The 17,557-nt window shown below is 40.5% G+C and overlaps 2 protein-coding genes across 3 annotated transcripts in view; one reads left to right on the top strand and one right to left on the bottom strand.

The window, feature by feature from the left end:
• Positions 1 to 6,376, bottom strand: part of NSD2 (nuclear receptor binding SET domain protein 2) — a 104,886-nt gene extending 98,510 nt beyond the window's left edge. The window contains exon 1 of the mRNA XM_076335788.1: positions 6,224 to 6,376. The gene's annotated coding sequence lies outside the window, so the exon portion shown is untranslated. The remainder of the gene's footprint in view (positions 1 to 6,223) is intronic.
• Positions 6,365 to 17,557, top strand: part of LETM1 (leucine zipper and EF-hand containing transmembrane protein 1) — a 34,035-nt gene continuing 22,842 nt past the window's right edge. The window contains exons 1-3 of one of the 2 annotated variants that reach the window (XM_076335793.1): positions 6,365 to 6,507; positions 11,058 to 11,115; positions 13,791 to 14,247. In XM_076335793.1, coding sequence (XP_076191908.1) covers positions 6,429 to 6,507; positions 11,058 to 11,115; positions 13,791 to 14,247 — 594 coding nt within the window. In that variant the 5' untranslated portion in view covers positions 6,365 to 6,428. The remainder of the gene's footprint in view (positions 6,508 to 11,057; positions 11,116 to 13,790; positions 14,248 to 17,557) is intronic. The other variant, XM_076335794.1, reaches the window with a different exon arrangement.

The following is a 17,557-nucleotide window of genomic DNA, read 5'->3' as shown; positions in this document are numbered from 1 at the left end:
GAAAGCGCACTGACCATTCCAAAGGAACCAACTCCTTTTTTAAATCTCTTAATCTGCTTTTCATTATCTCTGTGGGGAGGCCTCTTGAGAAAAGCAGCTCTTTGACTTGAATAAAGGAGGGGCTGTGGGCTTGCATGCTGGAATGGGGAGGTCATTGTATGGCAGCACGGAAGATGGGAGTGTTAGTCAGGTCAAGGAGAACAGGATAAAAAAGTGTGAGATCTGTGTTACAGGCTTGGTCTGGATTATGTAAGGTAGAAAGTTTAAATCTGAAAGGTAAACGAGAGAGCGATTCAAAGGTTGGAAAGACATATTCTGGTAGGGTCATTCAGACTGATTGTTAGGGAAAAGTATGGGCCAGGACTGATAAGATCATCAGCAAAAGCAGCAAGAAAGAGGTAACAACAGCTGAGGCCCAAGAGGGCTAAATTCTGCACCGGAATTTTAAGCATCAGGCTTCAGCAAATCAACCTATCCATCTTCAATATCTTTCTTACTTGTTCTTTTAACAGAAATGCTTAGTTCTGCTTCCCTCCTTAGAGGCAGACAAAGCCCGAATATGCCTGGGGGACAATGGGACTACATAGCATTTTGCCTGCTACCGAGTCATACAGCTGTGTGCATATGCTGGCTGTAATCCTCTCCCCTCTAAACCAGTGCTTATCACAAGCAGCCTCAGCCTTGCCAAATTGCTAAAGAAAGTTATGTTATTGCCACTAAAATGGCCCTTGGAAGTAGCACATTTTTCTCCCTTTTAGAATACAAAGGTAAAAATTCTCCTAAAATGGTGTGCTGACCTTCTGCTGTTTCTTTAATGGACACAAACTGAAAGGTATCTGTTTTGCAGGGACCTCCTATTTTTCCAGCACTCCTATAATACTGGCTGAGTTCACCAGGAATTTGGAGATATATAAGGAGTGCAGGATCAGGTCTGCAAAATCTGGGATGTGGTGGAGGGAGGGCTTCCCTGATGGCATGCGCTTCTTGTCTTGCTTCTTGATGGGTTTATGAAAGCAGAGGTGGCAGGTTTAGGGCTTTTATTGACAGTAACACAACATTTGGTGTTTTCTTAAAGACCTAACTCTGAGAGGCAGATGATGGCATAAGATTGTTGGCTTTCTGTGTTTCTAATTGCAGACAGGAAGTTGCAAACCTTACAGACTCGAAAAAACCTGGAGACAAAGAATAACTCTAAATACATAGTTTTAAAGCCTGTCATTCATAAAATCAAATTGATGAATTTGGAGGCGTAACAGGTTATCTTAAATACAGGACTGGTAATTTTGCAGCAAAATCTCAGACCTTCTCATATCAGCTGGAACTAACAGGTGCATTTTTAACACTAAAGACTCCTTTTGTCCTTTTTTTTATCTGTATTTCTCAAGGTCTAAATCAGTTTACTCATTATAGCTACGTTTTTCCCTTTTTGCTATGCGTATAGCCTGAACACTGCCTGCCCTCCCTCCTCTGCTTGATCCTGCCTTGGCGAGAACCTTCTAGCTTTTTCCCCATGTCCTCCTCCAGTCCTGTAGACAGCAGCGCCCCAAAACACTGCTTTGTGCCACGATTATGCATCTTTTCCACTTGTTTGTTTCACTTAAGCTCCATCTGCTGGTTAAAACTAGAATCTGTGTGACTTTCACTGTGAACTGCAAATGCTACTTTTTCCTCAATTTGAAAAGATTTTCAAAATTATCTGTTTGTACTCTCCCAGCTGTGTTCTCGTCTGCCTGCATGTCAAATTTAATTAATGACAACCTGATACGTTATTTTGTATTGCTAATTTGGGTCAAGCCTATGCAATCTTTTAAAATACCACTTTTTGACTAGAATTTGAGCAAGAAATTATCCTTGGATCTGGAATGACTGTTTACAGCACATTATTACTGTCATGGAAATCTCTGAGTAGCTTTTTGCTGCATTGTTTGAAAAGATACCCAAGGCAGATTGCTTCTGTGCTGTTGCTAATGGGTAGCCACTGCTCCTTGGTTTTGGCACATTACAGACAGGAGTGAACTTGTGACCTGGACGCACATACAGAGCAAGTCGGTAATCCAACAACCACTTGAACTTCTGCCTTTGGGCAGAAGCATTTACAGAGCAACAGGCTTCAGTATCCTGGGATCCTCTCCTAAAAATCTGTGATGACGAATGGAGTATTTTTTAAAGAACCACTAATAATCTGTTGGTTTTCTCCCTCGAGTGGAAACAATGTAACTTGCTACACAGTAATGTCTTTTTTTTTTCCTCTTCAGATTTATTCAGTGAATAAAGATGAGGTTAATCCTGTATTGTCAAATCTATTCAAGGAGACAACCTGGGGATTGCCATGGAAACAGGTTCTACAGACTAAAAGCGTAATCCTACTTTTAAATACTGTATATGGACCTGTACCACTACATAGCTTATAGAATCAAGCTGTGTACACAAACATGATCTTGCAGCAGAGAAATGGCAAACCTGTCTCCCATCTCATCAAATGCTAATTATGCTCCCGCCACCTCCCGCTTATAGCCCAGAGCATCAAGCATTGCACCTCCTTCCCCTCCACCCACTGTATCTTATCTCCCCAGTCCCTTGCTGCCTCCGCTGCCAGCTCAGCTTGTCATCTGGGTGTAACGAGGAACTGAGGCCATGCCTGTGTAATGAACGAGGTGGTTCTGGCAGGAGTGTCATAGATTTGGTATTGCTACACAGCCACTTTCACAAGCTATAGGGCAACTGACCATGTGTCTGAAGTTGGGCGTAGGGGTCCTGTTATCCATCCTCCAAAAAAATCAACAGGATCTAGGAAGTGCTTCCTGGGACATGTCCTCAGGGAAGGGGTGACAACCGTGGTGAGCATGGAGGGGTGCCCCCTCCAACTGTGCAGGTATTTTTGGCAGGCCACAAAGGAATCCTGTTCCCCATATGCATCTGCCTACCACCCACCAGAGCTCGTTAGATGGTGAAGAGAGGAGGAGTAAGGGACAATAGCAGATAAGAATTTCATATAACTATTTACTACGGGAAATCTATTGCGCTGTGAAGTAGAGATTTTTTAAAAGAGAATACTGCATATATAGCTAGTTACCTTACAGTTTTGCTCCCTGTTCATATTGACATTTGCCCCCCAATTTCTAGACAGCTCTCTAAACTTCCTCAACGAGAATTATAGGTTCATCTGCTCCTTTTTCATGTCTATGCTAGTAATGCACAGATGTAGGCACATTCTGTGCTTTTATAGGTCTTATGCACATACCTCTTTTAGACAAGTAAAACATTCTTGCTTTTTTCGTATCACTGGGCTGTGCTCATTTATCAGTAAAATACAGATTTTGATATTCCCACAGCCTATAATAGGCATCACAATTTCCTGTTATTTGGAGTTTGTTTTGTAATTGTTTAGACAACTCTCACCTTGCTTTGCTTCTATTTAACATTCAGGGGAAAAAAATTGATGTTTAATACTAAATAATCTTAATTTTGTTTAAATATTACATTTATTTTAATCATTCTCAGATCCTTACCAAATCCATCTAGAAAGAAGGCTTTGTATTTCTTCCTTTCAGTCTTTTACCCTCTTCCTGCTAGAAAACATTTTTCAACAAGATGGCTGACAACTTTTCCAAACAACATGGTTGCTTTAAGAACCAGGTCTAAAGTGGCCATAGCAGCTTAAGTTTTTTAAAAACAAATCCCTAGTAACTATGTGTATCATGTTTTATTCTGGGGATGAGTGTTTTTGTGAACTCATAGGCTGTTGGTCTGGATGGAGTGAAAGATGTTTTTCTTTAACACAAAAACTGACTTGCGTGGAAGGCCCATGTATCACCTACAGTCACTAGGCCTTTTCATGTGGGAGCAATTCGTACAACTACTTGAAAATTATTAATACTTTGTCTTTTCTTAAGCGTTATTTCACAATGCTGGTAAATGCACAAAATCAATGAGTATTTTGAAACTGCATCCGTTTAGGAAATTTTCACAGACTGTATTATCATTCCTTTTCATATACGGTAGAAAACCATGTAACTTCCAGGTATAAACAAATCTGGAACAAAAGACTGTGCAAAACCATAACACATTCAGCTCTGAAAAGGCTCATGCATCTACATTGTCTGCCACCCTGAATACTAATGAATTTAATGAAACTATTGAAAGTCTGGTTACTTGTCTGCATAAATGTATTGAGACCTCTGTAATCATCTGTTTGCTGTCTGAAACCTCTTGTCAATAGTTTAATGACTTCAGAGCATAATATTCTTCTTGTATAGGCTTCATATAATGTTTCTACATAATTAAGCAGCTTTGTTAGAGGAACTGCCATTAGTTGCCCCATTTCATTTGGTTTTGTTATCAGCCAAGCAGAAAGAAAAAAGAATAACAAGAGAAGGCTACAAAGCCCAGTCTAGTGAGAGAAATGTGTAGATTGGGAAGATGTTTTTTTTTGTTGTTGTTGTTTGGGTTTTTTTTAAGATTGCCATATTAACATAAAGCACTATTGTTAAGTTGCACATTTTAAACAATTTTAACCATTTAAATGTACTACATATTTAAATACTTGTAAAGCAAACACAGCTGCCTAAAAATCTTGCAATGCATTTGGGAGCCTAACACTTTAAAAGTAGCTCTAATAATAAGTACATAAATAATAATACCAATTAATTTTTTAATAGTCACTAAATCTAAACAACACTAGTGTTTCTGTAGCCAACACAGTCAAAAGATGTGAGAAAAGGATGTCTTGATTTTTTTTTCAAGATTTGGTTAATTGAATATTCCATCTTCACATGTTCTTTTGAATTAAAAATAGAAGTAGTATAAATTTAATCTAAATTTTTCATACTTAGGAGAAACCCTGAGGATTTTCTTTAAATACATAAAAGAACTTTAAAATATTACTAATTAATTTCCTGCATTTGCCAAGTCTCAAACATGAAAGGATGACTGCAGCCACATTTGCTTTTTCCTGCTATGAGATGCTGTTTCAGTCATGTTTTGGGTCAAACCTGAAGCTTCTGCTATCCTTTACATATAAAGTTAAATAGCACCTATTTTCTTTGGGGCTTAGGTGGGTGTACAAGTGAACAAATGCCTGGCATTATAAATAACCTGTGAAATACAGGAGGTCTGAAACCACGGTATCCTTGTCACTTTTGAGCCCTGTCCTTGAGGCAGCCATCTTGTTGACAGGGGGTGTCAGCCATCTTGTTGAAAAACAGTTCCAGCAGCTTTTCCCCCCTTTTTTAGAACAAGGAAGGCATTAACACCCAAACCTCATATACATAGTTTTTAAAATAAAATTTCACTATTCCCAGATTAAATTATAATTTCTGCAGTTTGATTCTGGTTATGCCCTGCATCTGTCTACACAGTTAAAAACTAAGCAAAATTTATGGTACTATTTAATACTGTATTAACTGAGTACTGAAATATTTGATAAAAGATCCTAGTGGTGGACAGGAGTAGACTGATATTTGAAGAATAACATGCTACCTGTAGCCAAACTATTAACCAGCGCTAGTGAAGCACAGCTGTCAATTAATTTATGTACTATATCAAAAATATCTTCGCTCCACAAGAAAGGTATTTTTTGTGTCACATCCCGAGATCCACAAGCAATACACGTGCATGCAGTGAAACAACTGCTCCTAAGCAGTACTTAACACCAGCATAAATGGCAGATTTTGGCCCCAAACGCGAGGGAACGTCGTTGCACACAGGGTCTGGTACTGGTGTACTGTACTTCGGGCTACGGTTATGTGGTCGTCGGCCACACTGGCCTAAACCGCCCAGGACGGCTTCGTGAGGTACCAGCGCCCTCCCCTTCGGCAGCGATCCCTCAGCGCACACGGCCTGCGTGACCTTCCCGGCACGGTGGGGGATGAGCAGGCTGCGAGCCGCAACCCCGCCGCACGCCGTTTCCACGGTCTCCTCGGGTAAACAAGCCCCGCGCTGCCCCCGGGGCGGCTCACGCGGCCTTCAGCAGCCCCGACCCCTGGTGCCGATAGCAGGTCCCGGGGAACCTGCCCACCCGCTGCTCCGCTCCACCGGCTGCCGGAAGAGAGAAAGGCTCCCACGGCCGGCGTGCCTGAGGGAGGACTACATCTCCCAGCATGCACCGCGCCCTGACATCCCGCCCCTGAGCCCCTGCTCCGAGCTCCTCGACTGGCGTCATGCTACACCGTCTAGGACTACAGATCCCGGCATGCTGCGCGCCGCACGCCCGCAGGAGGCTTACCGTGCGCCCCCGAGGACTACACTTCCCGGCGTGCCCAGCTCCGCGGGGCGGTGCTATGCAAATGCGGCCGGCGGTCGCGGCTCGGCGCTCCTGGGCGTGTGGGGATCGCAGCGCGGGGCCCGGGCGGCGGGACATGAGCAGGCCGGGAGCCTGCCGCCGCCGCCGCTAGCCCGCCGCCGCCGCCCAGCCGCGCGCGAGCGCCAAGATGGCGTCCATGCTGCTACAGACCTGCGGCCGGCAGGCCTGCCGCCTGCCCCGAGCGCTGCGCCGCCAGCCCCAGCTGGGTGAGGCTCCCCGCGGGCCGTCAGGCGGCTCCGGCGGCGGGGAGGGGAGCGCAGCCGCCCCGCGGCCTGGCCTGGCCCGGCCCAGCCCTGGAGTGCGGTGCTGCCGCCCGGCCCGCGAGGCCTGCGCTGCCGGCGGCGCTGAAGGCCTGGGGGGGGGGAGGGGAAGGGGGGGCAGGGCGGGCGGCGGCGACGGCGGCGACGACGTCTTGGGGCTCCCGGTGTGGGCGGAGAGGTCGTTGCGGGAGGGAAGGGCGGCAACGGGGCTCCGGCTGACTCCCCGCCGTTCCGTCCTCCGGAGCGGCGTCAGCAGTGCCGGGGCTGGCACGGCGCTTCCCCCCTGCCGCCGTCGGCCGCCTCCCGCTGCTCCTCCTGGCGGGGAGCTGCTGTCGGCGGGGCAGCGGGGCGGTGAGCGGGGCCCTCTCTCCCTGGCTGCTGTGGCCGGGGATGGACAGCTGGTCTCTTCGCATTTGCTTCCCTGCCAGGGTGGTTTGAGGGGATGCTTTCCCCTAATAGCAGTTAGGACACATGCATCTCTTAAATGCCAGCTGGCTGAGGAAGAAAAAATCGCGTGCTTTTTATTAAGGTACAGGATTCGTTTCAGTCTTGCCTGCCTCGTTCTCAGTATAGCTCGGCTGTGAAGTCGTGTTGTCACTAGTTACATGCTTTTCAGTACCCTTTAAGAAAGTACACGAGGTTGTTTTCCTAGTCAATACTAGGAAGGAAATGTGAATTTGCCTTTTTCCAAGTGGCTTTGAAAGCTTGGGAAAATAAAAAGGAAATGCAGTGTGTGATGCCGTTTCCATTAATAATCAAGATAATTTGGCAGTTTAAATGTCTTTGGGCAGTGGAGTTTAATGACATGAAACAGCTGATCACTTGTGATGTACATGAGGCCTGTGGTTGCTTTTTACGTCCACGAGTTGGAGTGGCAGGGGTTTAGCGAGGAATGAGTGAAGGCTTAACAGGCAGTGGTTTGTCACCCACACTGAGCCCTGACTTGTCACTGAAGTGCTGTCAGTGAGAATGGGCTATCTGCATATTCGTATTCTGGCAAACCTGATCAACCATATGGATGCTTGTTCATTTTGATAAACAAGCTGTCTTCTTGGTTACCAGTAATTGCCCAAGTGTGGTAGCTTGTTCTAGTTGATGTTTTTTTAGCTACTGTTGTAAAGACATTTATTGAGGTTGAGCTTGTACAGTGACCTGAACAAAAAGCTGGGGTATGTTAGCCATCCAGTTTATTTAAAATGGGGAAGAAACACATCCACGTACCTTCAAATTAGATGGGAGCTTAGATTCTTCTTGTGGCATAGCATAAGAAGAAATGCTAATGATCGCTACATTTTTGCGTGTTATAAATCTCACCCGGCATGAAAATTCTCATTTGCTGAAATACTGCTATCGAATCAAATAATTTGTGTGCTGTAATGCACTATGCTTATGATATAATCAATGCTTTTAATTGGAGTGCTAATCTATTATTAACATGTTATTCTATGGTGTAATTTTTTGTATAGTGTTTTGCTTTACTTAGCTCATCTTCTTTGCTTTATGTGTAAATAGTCTAAGATTAATTTAAACCTAAGTGCTTCTAAGAGTCCTAAATGTTCTTCCCGTAAAGATCAAGCTGTTAAGTACTGCAGGCTTATTTATACTTCTCTAGGGACTTACTTCATGTTAGCCCTTGCTTTTTAAAAACTCTAAACATAGTAACAGTACACAGCTATTCTACATTTAAAACTTTGGTTTTGAAGTTTCATTAAATTTAAAAATAAAGTTTCTCATGAGTTTCTTTTCCGTGAGGAATATGTTAACATATAGCTTTTCTGGCACTACCCCCTTTCTTTCTTCCAAACCAAGTAATCCTAATGCAGGTTTCTTAAATGAACAATGTTGAGTATGGTAAGCTACATTCACCTTGTTCAGACACTTCTGGATGTCTCTGTTATCCTAGAAGCAAGGAGTATGGACTGTGCTCCTTTCTGAAGAAAGTGTATATTTTATTTCAGGGCTGGCTTGCTCTTGGGTACATGATTAGAACAGACACTGCAAAACATAAAGAGCTCTTGTTGTCAGAACTGACAAAGTTGACATTAACAGTTATTTGCAGAATGTTTTGGTGAAATGATTTTTCTGTGTGCCCATTCACACTCTGAATGGCTGTATGACAAGAAGTGTTTGAGTCAGCATGTTTTCTTATTGTAACCTTGGAATTTTGTTCTTTGGCCCCTTCCTTAGCATTAATGAGTCCGGTTGGAAGAAAAGATAATGATAAGCGAAGTGAAAGTGTCCTGCTGTTATGGAGTTTTATCTAAGAAACTTCAAGCCAGTTTTGAGCTCTAGATCATCCCTCTTTGTCCTAGGGGCGCCTGTCCATAGCAGGTAATGTCCTCTACTAGTAGGATTCTCATTTTTGGCACATAGGCTTTGTGTGCTTCCTGGCACTCAGGTGAGAGAAACAGATTACCGTGCTGTGATGTATCCCTCAAGACTTTGAGTGCTTCTCTGCTTTGCTCAGCTGTTCCTTAACGTCAGGGACATCCTTGTGAGATGGCTTGACTCTTGGGTCAAGAAATTCAGCTACTAATCTTTCTGTAAATATTGGAGAGTAACAGAACGCCTTTACAAATTCTCAAGGCTTTGAGTTTTGAGCCAGAAAGAAACAGTTTTTCCCCTCGCTCTACTTGTAGTGGCAGTGAGTACCTGTTAAGAGTTTGATATAGCTTGAGATGGGTAAATCCTTTTCCTTTGACTTCATAATGCCATAGCTTTTGCTGTAATGACATCAAAGCCCACTTAGCGTGGGACATCCCTTGATTATTGAGATTTTTCTTCGATAAGTTAACTTTGTCTTTTTTTTTCCCCTCCTCCCCCTTTCAATACCTTCTGATTGCCCCACCTGATTTTGGAGGTATCTCTTTTCCTCTAATAATTAGGGTATTTTGGAGAAGGCTTTTGGGGATCAGCTTCGGGTGCTGCGTTTTCTTAGATACAACTGTCTACTTCAGGTTCTGTCATGGGCTATATCTTAGCTTTGACGATGGAAACATTGATCACTAACCTTTGAAGTGACCTTTATACTCTACTGTCTCTTAGGATTGACCAGAAATAGTAGATACTAGATGGGTGAAACAAACTATGGCATGCCTACTCCAGCCTTTAATTTTTGTTTTGGTTACAGTGAATTCTGAAGAGATTGGCCAAAAAGAGTAGAGGCATTTGCAGTCTTGCTCATGTGCTCTTCCTTTGTTCTGTCCAGGAATCTTTTTGCACTTGGTATTATCTAGCTATTTAGTTGTTGCAGCTAGGTATTGATACAAGATTTTTTTAAAATTTTTTTTAGGGAGATCAATTCTTTTCTAGTGGGCTCGGGGATGATTTTCAGTTATTGTAGATTGCATACAGCCACTAGGTAGCATTTTATGTAGCTGATGGTGCTTCCATGGTGTTGGATGGTTGGAAGGCTTTCAAGCATGGCCCTTTACTGAAGTATGTGAACTGAGTTAGATAATTTTATCATTTGACCGTCTCCTCAATTTATTGCCAGAATGGATGCTGCTTGTCTCTGTACCTGGATAGAGGATGCCTATATAGGTGTCAGTCATCTTTGTGGACTTTATTAGTTACTATTAGGACTGATTCTGAGTTAATGTTTTGAATAAAATTCATTTTGGGGAACACACCGTTTGCTGGAAAGCTAACCTTTCATATTTCTTGGATCAGTCTCTTGCCCTTCGGGACAATTTGTATCCTTTGCAGTGAGGTCCAGGGATAGAGCTATTTTCATATGGTGCTAATCAAAATGGACAGCAATGTATTGAAATGGTGTTGTAGTTCCACCTCTCTAGTGAAGTGTGTTTAGGTTCATATTCACACTTTCTTTGTTGTCCTGCTTAAAAAAAACCCAACATTTTCATCCTAGACACTTGCCAAGTGCTCCATTTGGCTCATCTAATACTGTGTTGTCATGGAGCCATTAAAAAAGACATTTGCTTTCAGTGAAGTTTTTCTGCAATGTAGTTGCTTGTCTGAGGGACTTGGAAACCTGTCTTCAGGCAATTGAACAAGTGCAAGCAGTACCTCATATGTCCACAGAGTTCGACTGTATGCATGGACAATTTGCTTGAACGCTTATGGAGATGTCAGCCATGTTACAGAATTGCTTCCCACCTGTTTTCTCTTTTTTATCCTATAAGTTGGGATTACAGATTGAGAGAAATAAGAAGAACAAGGCATGTGCTTCTACTTGTGTTGGAATAGGATGCAGTATTTGGGCTTCAGTACTTCACATGGTTATTATCAAAGCAAAAAAAATTGCAGTCTTGGCTGTTTGTGATGCACAATCATCTAAAGTGTGAATGTGCGTACAAACAGTGCATGATAAGGAAGTCCAGTAGCTGTTAAGCAGCATCTTTTTTGTGCTTTCAGTAGTAGCCATTCCTAAGTAAAGGTCAGTCTTTTAAATCACGTATTTGTGTACAATTCGCTATATGAATAAATGTCTTCCTGAATTTCAGAATTAATGCTAATTATTGGTATTTCTCTAGGTACCTTGGGACATCGGGCATGTCTTAGCTGTACATCCCTGAGGCTGGCAAACAAAATGTGAGTAAATATGAACTTTTTTCCTAAACTCAAAACTGTACAAAACCATTAGTTAGTGTACTATCATAGAATGTAGGTTTAAATCTTCTAGACAAAGTGTGAAAATACTAGTTTCAGCTTGTGTTATTGACAGATTAAAGGAAGTCTGAGTATTACCCTCTTCACCTGCTTGGTTGTGTGCAGGAGAAGGAAAGTGACATCTTCCTTTTTTCGCCCGCTTCTTTCCTTTTTGTTTCACTTACAATGTGAAAGCAATAGAATATTAATCTTGTTCTTGAGTGATTCCAGGTGACACCATGGGATATCGTGGGCTTCTTGCATACTTTCTCTGTGGAGTTCCATAGAGTAAACATTCAGTCAAAGCTGGTTTGAAAAACATAGTTGACAGTTAGGAATGTAGATCATTTGAGTTATATCTTTATTAAACCAATGTAGTTTACTGAATGTTACAGCCTTGGGTGAGGCTCTCCTAGGAGATGGTGTCCTCTTCTGAAAACAAATCCAGCTGCTGTGTGCTCTTATGGAACTTAAGGAGTTGGATGCTGGCAGAATCCATTCTCTGTTCCTGACTTGGCTCACAAGGCATGCTTGTGGATATGAATTTCATAACCCCTTTCCTTGGAATGTTAAAATATGTATTCTCTGGTTTATTTACAGTCTAACTGCTCAGGAAACAGTGACTATTTTTCAATTTCGTAAGTTTCCATTTTAACATAAGGGTGTGTCTCTGGACATATCCCTCTGATATGAAATGAAGTAATTCCATTCTTTTTTAGTCATGTTAGTTCTATATAGCTTACTGTATAATTAGTTATAAGAGTTTTTTTAATACATACAGCATTTTAAAAACCTGTTTGCTTTTTAGTAGATTATTATATGGGGCCTCTCTCTTGGAAAAATGGAAACTTACAATTTTAAGTCTGTTATATGAGCAGCAGAATACTGGGACAGAAGTTCTTGTTATTCTTTTGAGAAATTTTTTTTACCAAAAGCTGCTGTTAATGTAATGTTGCTGCTTAAAATAAAACAAACTAGTACCTGCACCCTGCATGACCCACGTCCAAAAGCAAGGGACTGTAATGGTACAAGTACTGAGGACAGCTTGGGATAGAAGTTCTATGTCTGACATCCTGCTAGTGAAAGTGTGTTCAAAGAGGCACATTTCTTCTGAAAATTTTTTCCCTGCAGATTCAGAACCAGTTCTGCTGGCAGAGCTCCCTTCCTCTCTGCATACAGAAGAATGTAGATGTATGTAGGTGGAACTTAGTCTGTAGGCCTGGAGCTCTGCTTTTGGACTTAGAGTCAGGATGGATTGATTTATGCAAGTGTTTTGATCTGGTTTTGAATATGTACTTTATTTTCTTGAAGGAACCATAATTCTCATTAGTTAGTATCTGTGCAAGTGTGTAGTTTTCTAGCTAATCAAGAAAATGTTTTGTGTAGCTGTGCATGTTTCAGCAGTCATCTGATCAGTGAATGGTCAGATGCTTAAAACTTTAGTTTAACCTAGAAAATAATCATGTGTCTTTTAAAAAGTAATAATTTAGTAAATTTTTTTTGTACAAAGCTCTATTTGAATAACATTAAATGGATAAAACCATTAAAGTAATTTAAAATTCATTGGATGCATATGATAATTAAGTTTATAAAGTACTTCTGGCTGAAAATTGAGTGAGTGAGGCTAATACTTACAAGTGTTCAATAAACTTTATTTTCCTTAATGTTACTCACAGCTGTAGAGCCACTTGTACCTATTTTCTGTTCATTGACTGAAGACAAATATACATTCTGATTTTGTTTTGGTAGTACAAGGGCTTAGTGAAGAAACCCCCCAGTCATTTCTGTCCTGTAGACAACTTAATGCTGGCATTTCAGTTTGAGGGAAACCTAATGGAACTCATTTATATAAAATATTTTATTTACTATTTTAAGTTTATCATATCCTTTTATAAAAGTATGTACGATCCTACTATAATGAGTAGTTCTTTGTGTATAATGAGTGTTTGGGATGTTTGAGCAATGCTTTCCTTCTAACTTCAGTTTACATTTAATTAAAGAAAAAGAACAAAATTCTGAATAAGGTAGAAAAGTGTTGGTTCTGTGTGCCCGAGCTCAGTACCATGATGGAATATTGTGCATAAAGTTTCTGCTGAAAAAGGAAAACTAGATGCATGGAGGTAGTAAAAGAGGAACTCTAATGAAATCAGATTTCTCTGATACTAATTCTCTTCCTCTAACTCAGCACCTATCCCAAGTCTACAACTTGTATTTTTTTCTCAAGTGTTTTGTTCAAACAGGAGAATTAATGGAAGGGGCTTTATGTTACTTGTGGGTTTACAGATTTATTTTCAAATGTAGCTTTCTATATGGAAAGCACTTCTGGTCGCTACTCTTTATGGAATTGGAGTAAAATAAGCTACCTTTTCAAAGTTGCTTAATGGAAAATTCTCTGCAGGTTATTTCTTGTCATGAAGTACAGCCAAGCGTTCTTTTCAGGTATAGATATCCTGATCTTGAGAGTCACAGGTTTGGGTTTTTTTCTTAAATATGCAGTAGATATTTCTCAAATGATACATTTTATGAGTACATAAATTTATATAATTTTACAAATATATATAAATATTTAAATAGCTTATGATCTGTTGCTAATTCTTGAATGCTTTTTTCTTCTGAAGGACTGTACACTTTAAATATTGCACTAGTGTCCCTTCTGTTTACGCATACTCCAAAAAAGGTCGCTACTGTTGTTGGACTAAAGGATCTGAACAAATATACTTCACTCTTGCGAGCTCTTCTGGCTCATGGACGCCACTAGCAACCATGGGTGTTTTAGGTCCCCAGTATTTTCCAGTTAGATGGTGGCATTCTTCACGTCCCCTTCAAGATGACTCCATAGTTGAAAAGTCACTGAAGTCCTTAAAGGACAAAAACAAGAAGTTGGAAGAAGGAGGTCCTGTATATAGTCCAACAGAAGTGGAAGTTGTGAAAAAATCTATTGGACAGAGGATTGTGGATGAACTGAAGCACTATTATCATGGTTTTCGACTACTCTGGATTGACACAAAAATAGCGGCAAGGATGCTCTGGCGAATACTTCATGGAAACACTTTGTCTCGTCGAGAACGGAGACAGGTACTGAGTAAATACCAATTTCATCTGAGTATCCTTAGCGATTGTTCCATTTTATTTGAACTGAGTTGGTTCTTTCTGTTGTCTTCTGTTCCTAGAATTAAAATTGCTAGGTGTATTTCCCTCCTCCTCCCTATGTGGACACTAAAAATTTTGGATTTGACTCCAAAACATTTTAGTCTTGTTCCCCATTATTGAAGATAAATTTGGTATTTTCTAACTGGAACAGCAGAGGATTCTTCTGCTTTGTCATGTGGACAGCAGTTGTGGTTTGTTTGTAAGTTCCCATCCACGTGCTACATGTGTGTACACGGTCACTTTCTCTGCTTTTACACTCCAGCTGGAAAAACAGAGGGAAAACACTTCTAGTAAAGGTTGGATTTGTGCCAATTCTGTTGTGTTTTTTTTTTTTTAAACAGAACAAAAGCTGCAGGCTGAAATGCATGATTGATAATCAGATATTAGTACTATCACAGTTACAAATATATTTGTGAGATAATTTTAGTCCAAAGAAGATAATTTGAGGAAAGTTTTTGTTTTTCTTTATGACATGTAGCTTACATTTATGAAACTGTAAAAATGCAACTGATAATTTTAAAGAAAAGGGAAGAGGGGATGGAGATGAAATCCGGAGTGCAAAATGAGAGTGCTTTCAAAGTAGGATAATATACATACATTTCAATAGTAATTTCAGTTTGTGGATGAAGTAAATATGCATATACAGCTAGAATTAAACAATATATGGATATTTAAAAACATTTGACATGAGCTCATATATGGAAAGACTGCAAAATAATAAGCTGTTTTAAAACAGGTATAATTTAAAAAAAGTTTTTTGAAAGAATGCATTGGTATTCAACTTCACCAGTTCATTAGCAATATATCTAACATGCTGATTTAATAGTTCTCATTTTACTGTTTTTAAAGCCAAGATGTTTAAGCAATTTATACAGATAAAATATTCAAGTCTCTCTTCCTGCCTTTTTAAAAAAAAAAGGGGGGGGCGCATTTCAGCTGTTGCTGGAAAAAAATGTGCTGGAAGAAATGTTGGAGAGTGAAAAGTGTATATACTCTGGCAGCAGGAGTGAATAGTGCTGCTTGCAATCACCGTCTGGTTCTCTGCAGTTTGTACACTGTACACGCAGTATGTTAGGTTCACATCTCTGCCTTCAAAAGTTTTGTTAAATGATCAAAAATATGAGTATTTGCTCATTGTTTTAATCATTTCCTGATAAAATTTGGTACATAGCTGAACATTTTCATGTGTAATTGAAAAACGTCCCATCTTATTGCAGTATGCAAAAGTTTTTTTCCTATATTCGCAAGGTTAGACAAATAACAAAAATTGTTAAATGCACATACAGCAGTTCATCTGTGATTACATTTAGTCTCTTTCTACAGCAGCACTGGTTGATGGTATGCGGTCTCAGCATCTTCATGCTACTGATTTTTGCCCTCTTCCTTATGCTAGTACAAGGGTATGTTTGGCAGCTGATCCAGCTGAAACATTGCTCAGCAATAAATATAAAGTCTGTGCTGACATAAGAGAGGAGATTATGTAGTGCCAAAAAAGAGTAACTGAGGATAGGGGGGGAATGAGGACAGCAGGACTTCTTGAAGTAGCAGTGCTGGCTTGTGCTGGCTTATTGAGAGCTTTGGAAAACTTGGAAAACCAAGTGAGACAAATTAATTCATGGTTTAAACAGAATCAGAAATCCTCCAGAGGGCAAGACTGGAACCATTGGTTTTCCTGCCTGTTTCTTGTTCACTGAGCCATACTTCTGAGAAATTATGCAAACAACAGTAAAATATGGATATCATGGAAATATTTCTGCTGAAAGATCAGGACTGTATTCTAGAAGGCATGAACCTTTAGAAGTAATACATTATCTTTGGACACACATGCATTATTCCATCAATAGGTGGATTTATTCATTTGATTGCCCTTTAGTTTCGTCATCTAGTGATGACAGAGCAGTCTTTCTCATATTTATGTAGTGGTCTGGCATTTGGCCTTCCTGAATTATTTTTTTTGTGCAGATGTGCGATTTCAGTATCAATTCCCTTATTTAAAATAGAAATTTATTATGCAGATATAAATTAGTGTTTACATTGATGTAGCCTGTCTCTTATCTAATAATGTGTGTGTATGTCTGTATGCGTGCATTCCAGTGTAGAAGATGTAGAGAAAATAGTTTTAAGAACTACAGTAATGTTGTTTTCTCAATCTAGGTTTTTGTGTTTTCTTTATATGGAGGTAGAGGACGTCCTGTCTCTTGAATGGAGTCAAGTTAGGCTTAGAACCTAGTCAGTGGAAAGCAAACCAGCCTACAGCTGAACAAAACCCTTTACATGCACTTTTTTTAAACCTTATTTTAAGCTTGTTTCAACACAGTTCATTTTTATCAGTTCAGCCTTAAATTGTGGTATATTGACTGACTTAAAGAAGTCTTAAAACTTTGATGCCAGATTAGCTACAACTTTGCCTCCTGAACTTAAAAAAAAAAAAAAAATTGAAGTACATACTGCTTTAAATGTATTAAACTGCATATGAACTGACAGTCCTAGAGAAATCTTATCTTCACGCAGACTGACAAATGAGTTATTTCTGCCTGCCCTTTCCTTCCTCTTTGGAGGCAATAATGGAAAGATATCCAAGTAATCTAACCACATTAACAAGCAATTGCAGCGTGGCTAATGCAAGGGAGCTGTTGCTTCTGTAAACCAAAAGTCGGCTCCAAAATTCTGCTTGTACAATTGCTGGTAGAGTTTGGTTTCAACAGGTTCACATATCTACACTTAGGAGAGAAGGCAGGAAGAAGTAAAACATGCAAAATACGATACTGGCTGTTAAAAACTAATTGCTCTAGTGCTGCTTCCTACAGCAGGATGGTTCAGGACATGGAAGTGAGATGGCAAACACTATGGAGTTTGTGGCAAGTTTATCAGCTTTACAAACTCTTCGGCCCTGCAGAGGAGGGAAAAGTGGAATACATGAACTGTAGCAGCAGATACAGAGTAGTCACAAGTTTTTCATGCTGTGCTGCCAAATAATGTGTGTGTAATCATGCACCATTGTATTGGGTTCCTGTGCAAAGTTGTTTTCCTTGACTTAGCAGAGGGTGCAGTTTCATGATTTATGTAAGCTGATCCAGGACAGTGCTGCTGCGAAAAAGGCCAGGCCTGCTCTGTGCTCAAATCAGGTTTTCTAACACCTCCCCCCGCTTTTGGTTTGTACTGATCCTTTTTCAGTTGTCAGTGTATCTATTCATGGGTTACTTTTAGCTGGATCAATGGTGTACCTTCACATTGT

Source organism: Aptenodytes patagonicus, chromosome 4, assembly GCF_965638725.1.
Source record: "Aptenodytes patagonicus chromosome 4, bAptPat1.pri.cur, whole genome shotgun sequence".
Lineage (NCBI taxonomy): Eukaryota > Metazoa > Chordata > Aves > Sphenisciformes > Spheniscidae > Aptenodytes > Aptenodytes patagonicus.
The sequence above is the reverse complement of the archived record's forward strand: the minus strand, read 5'-3'. Positions and strand labels throughout refer to the sequence as shown.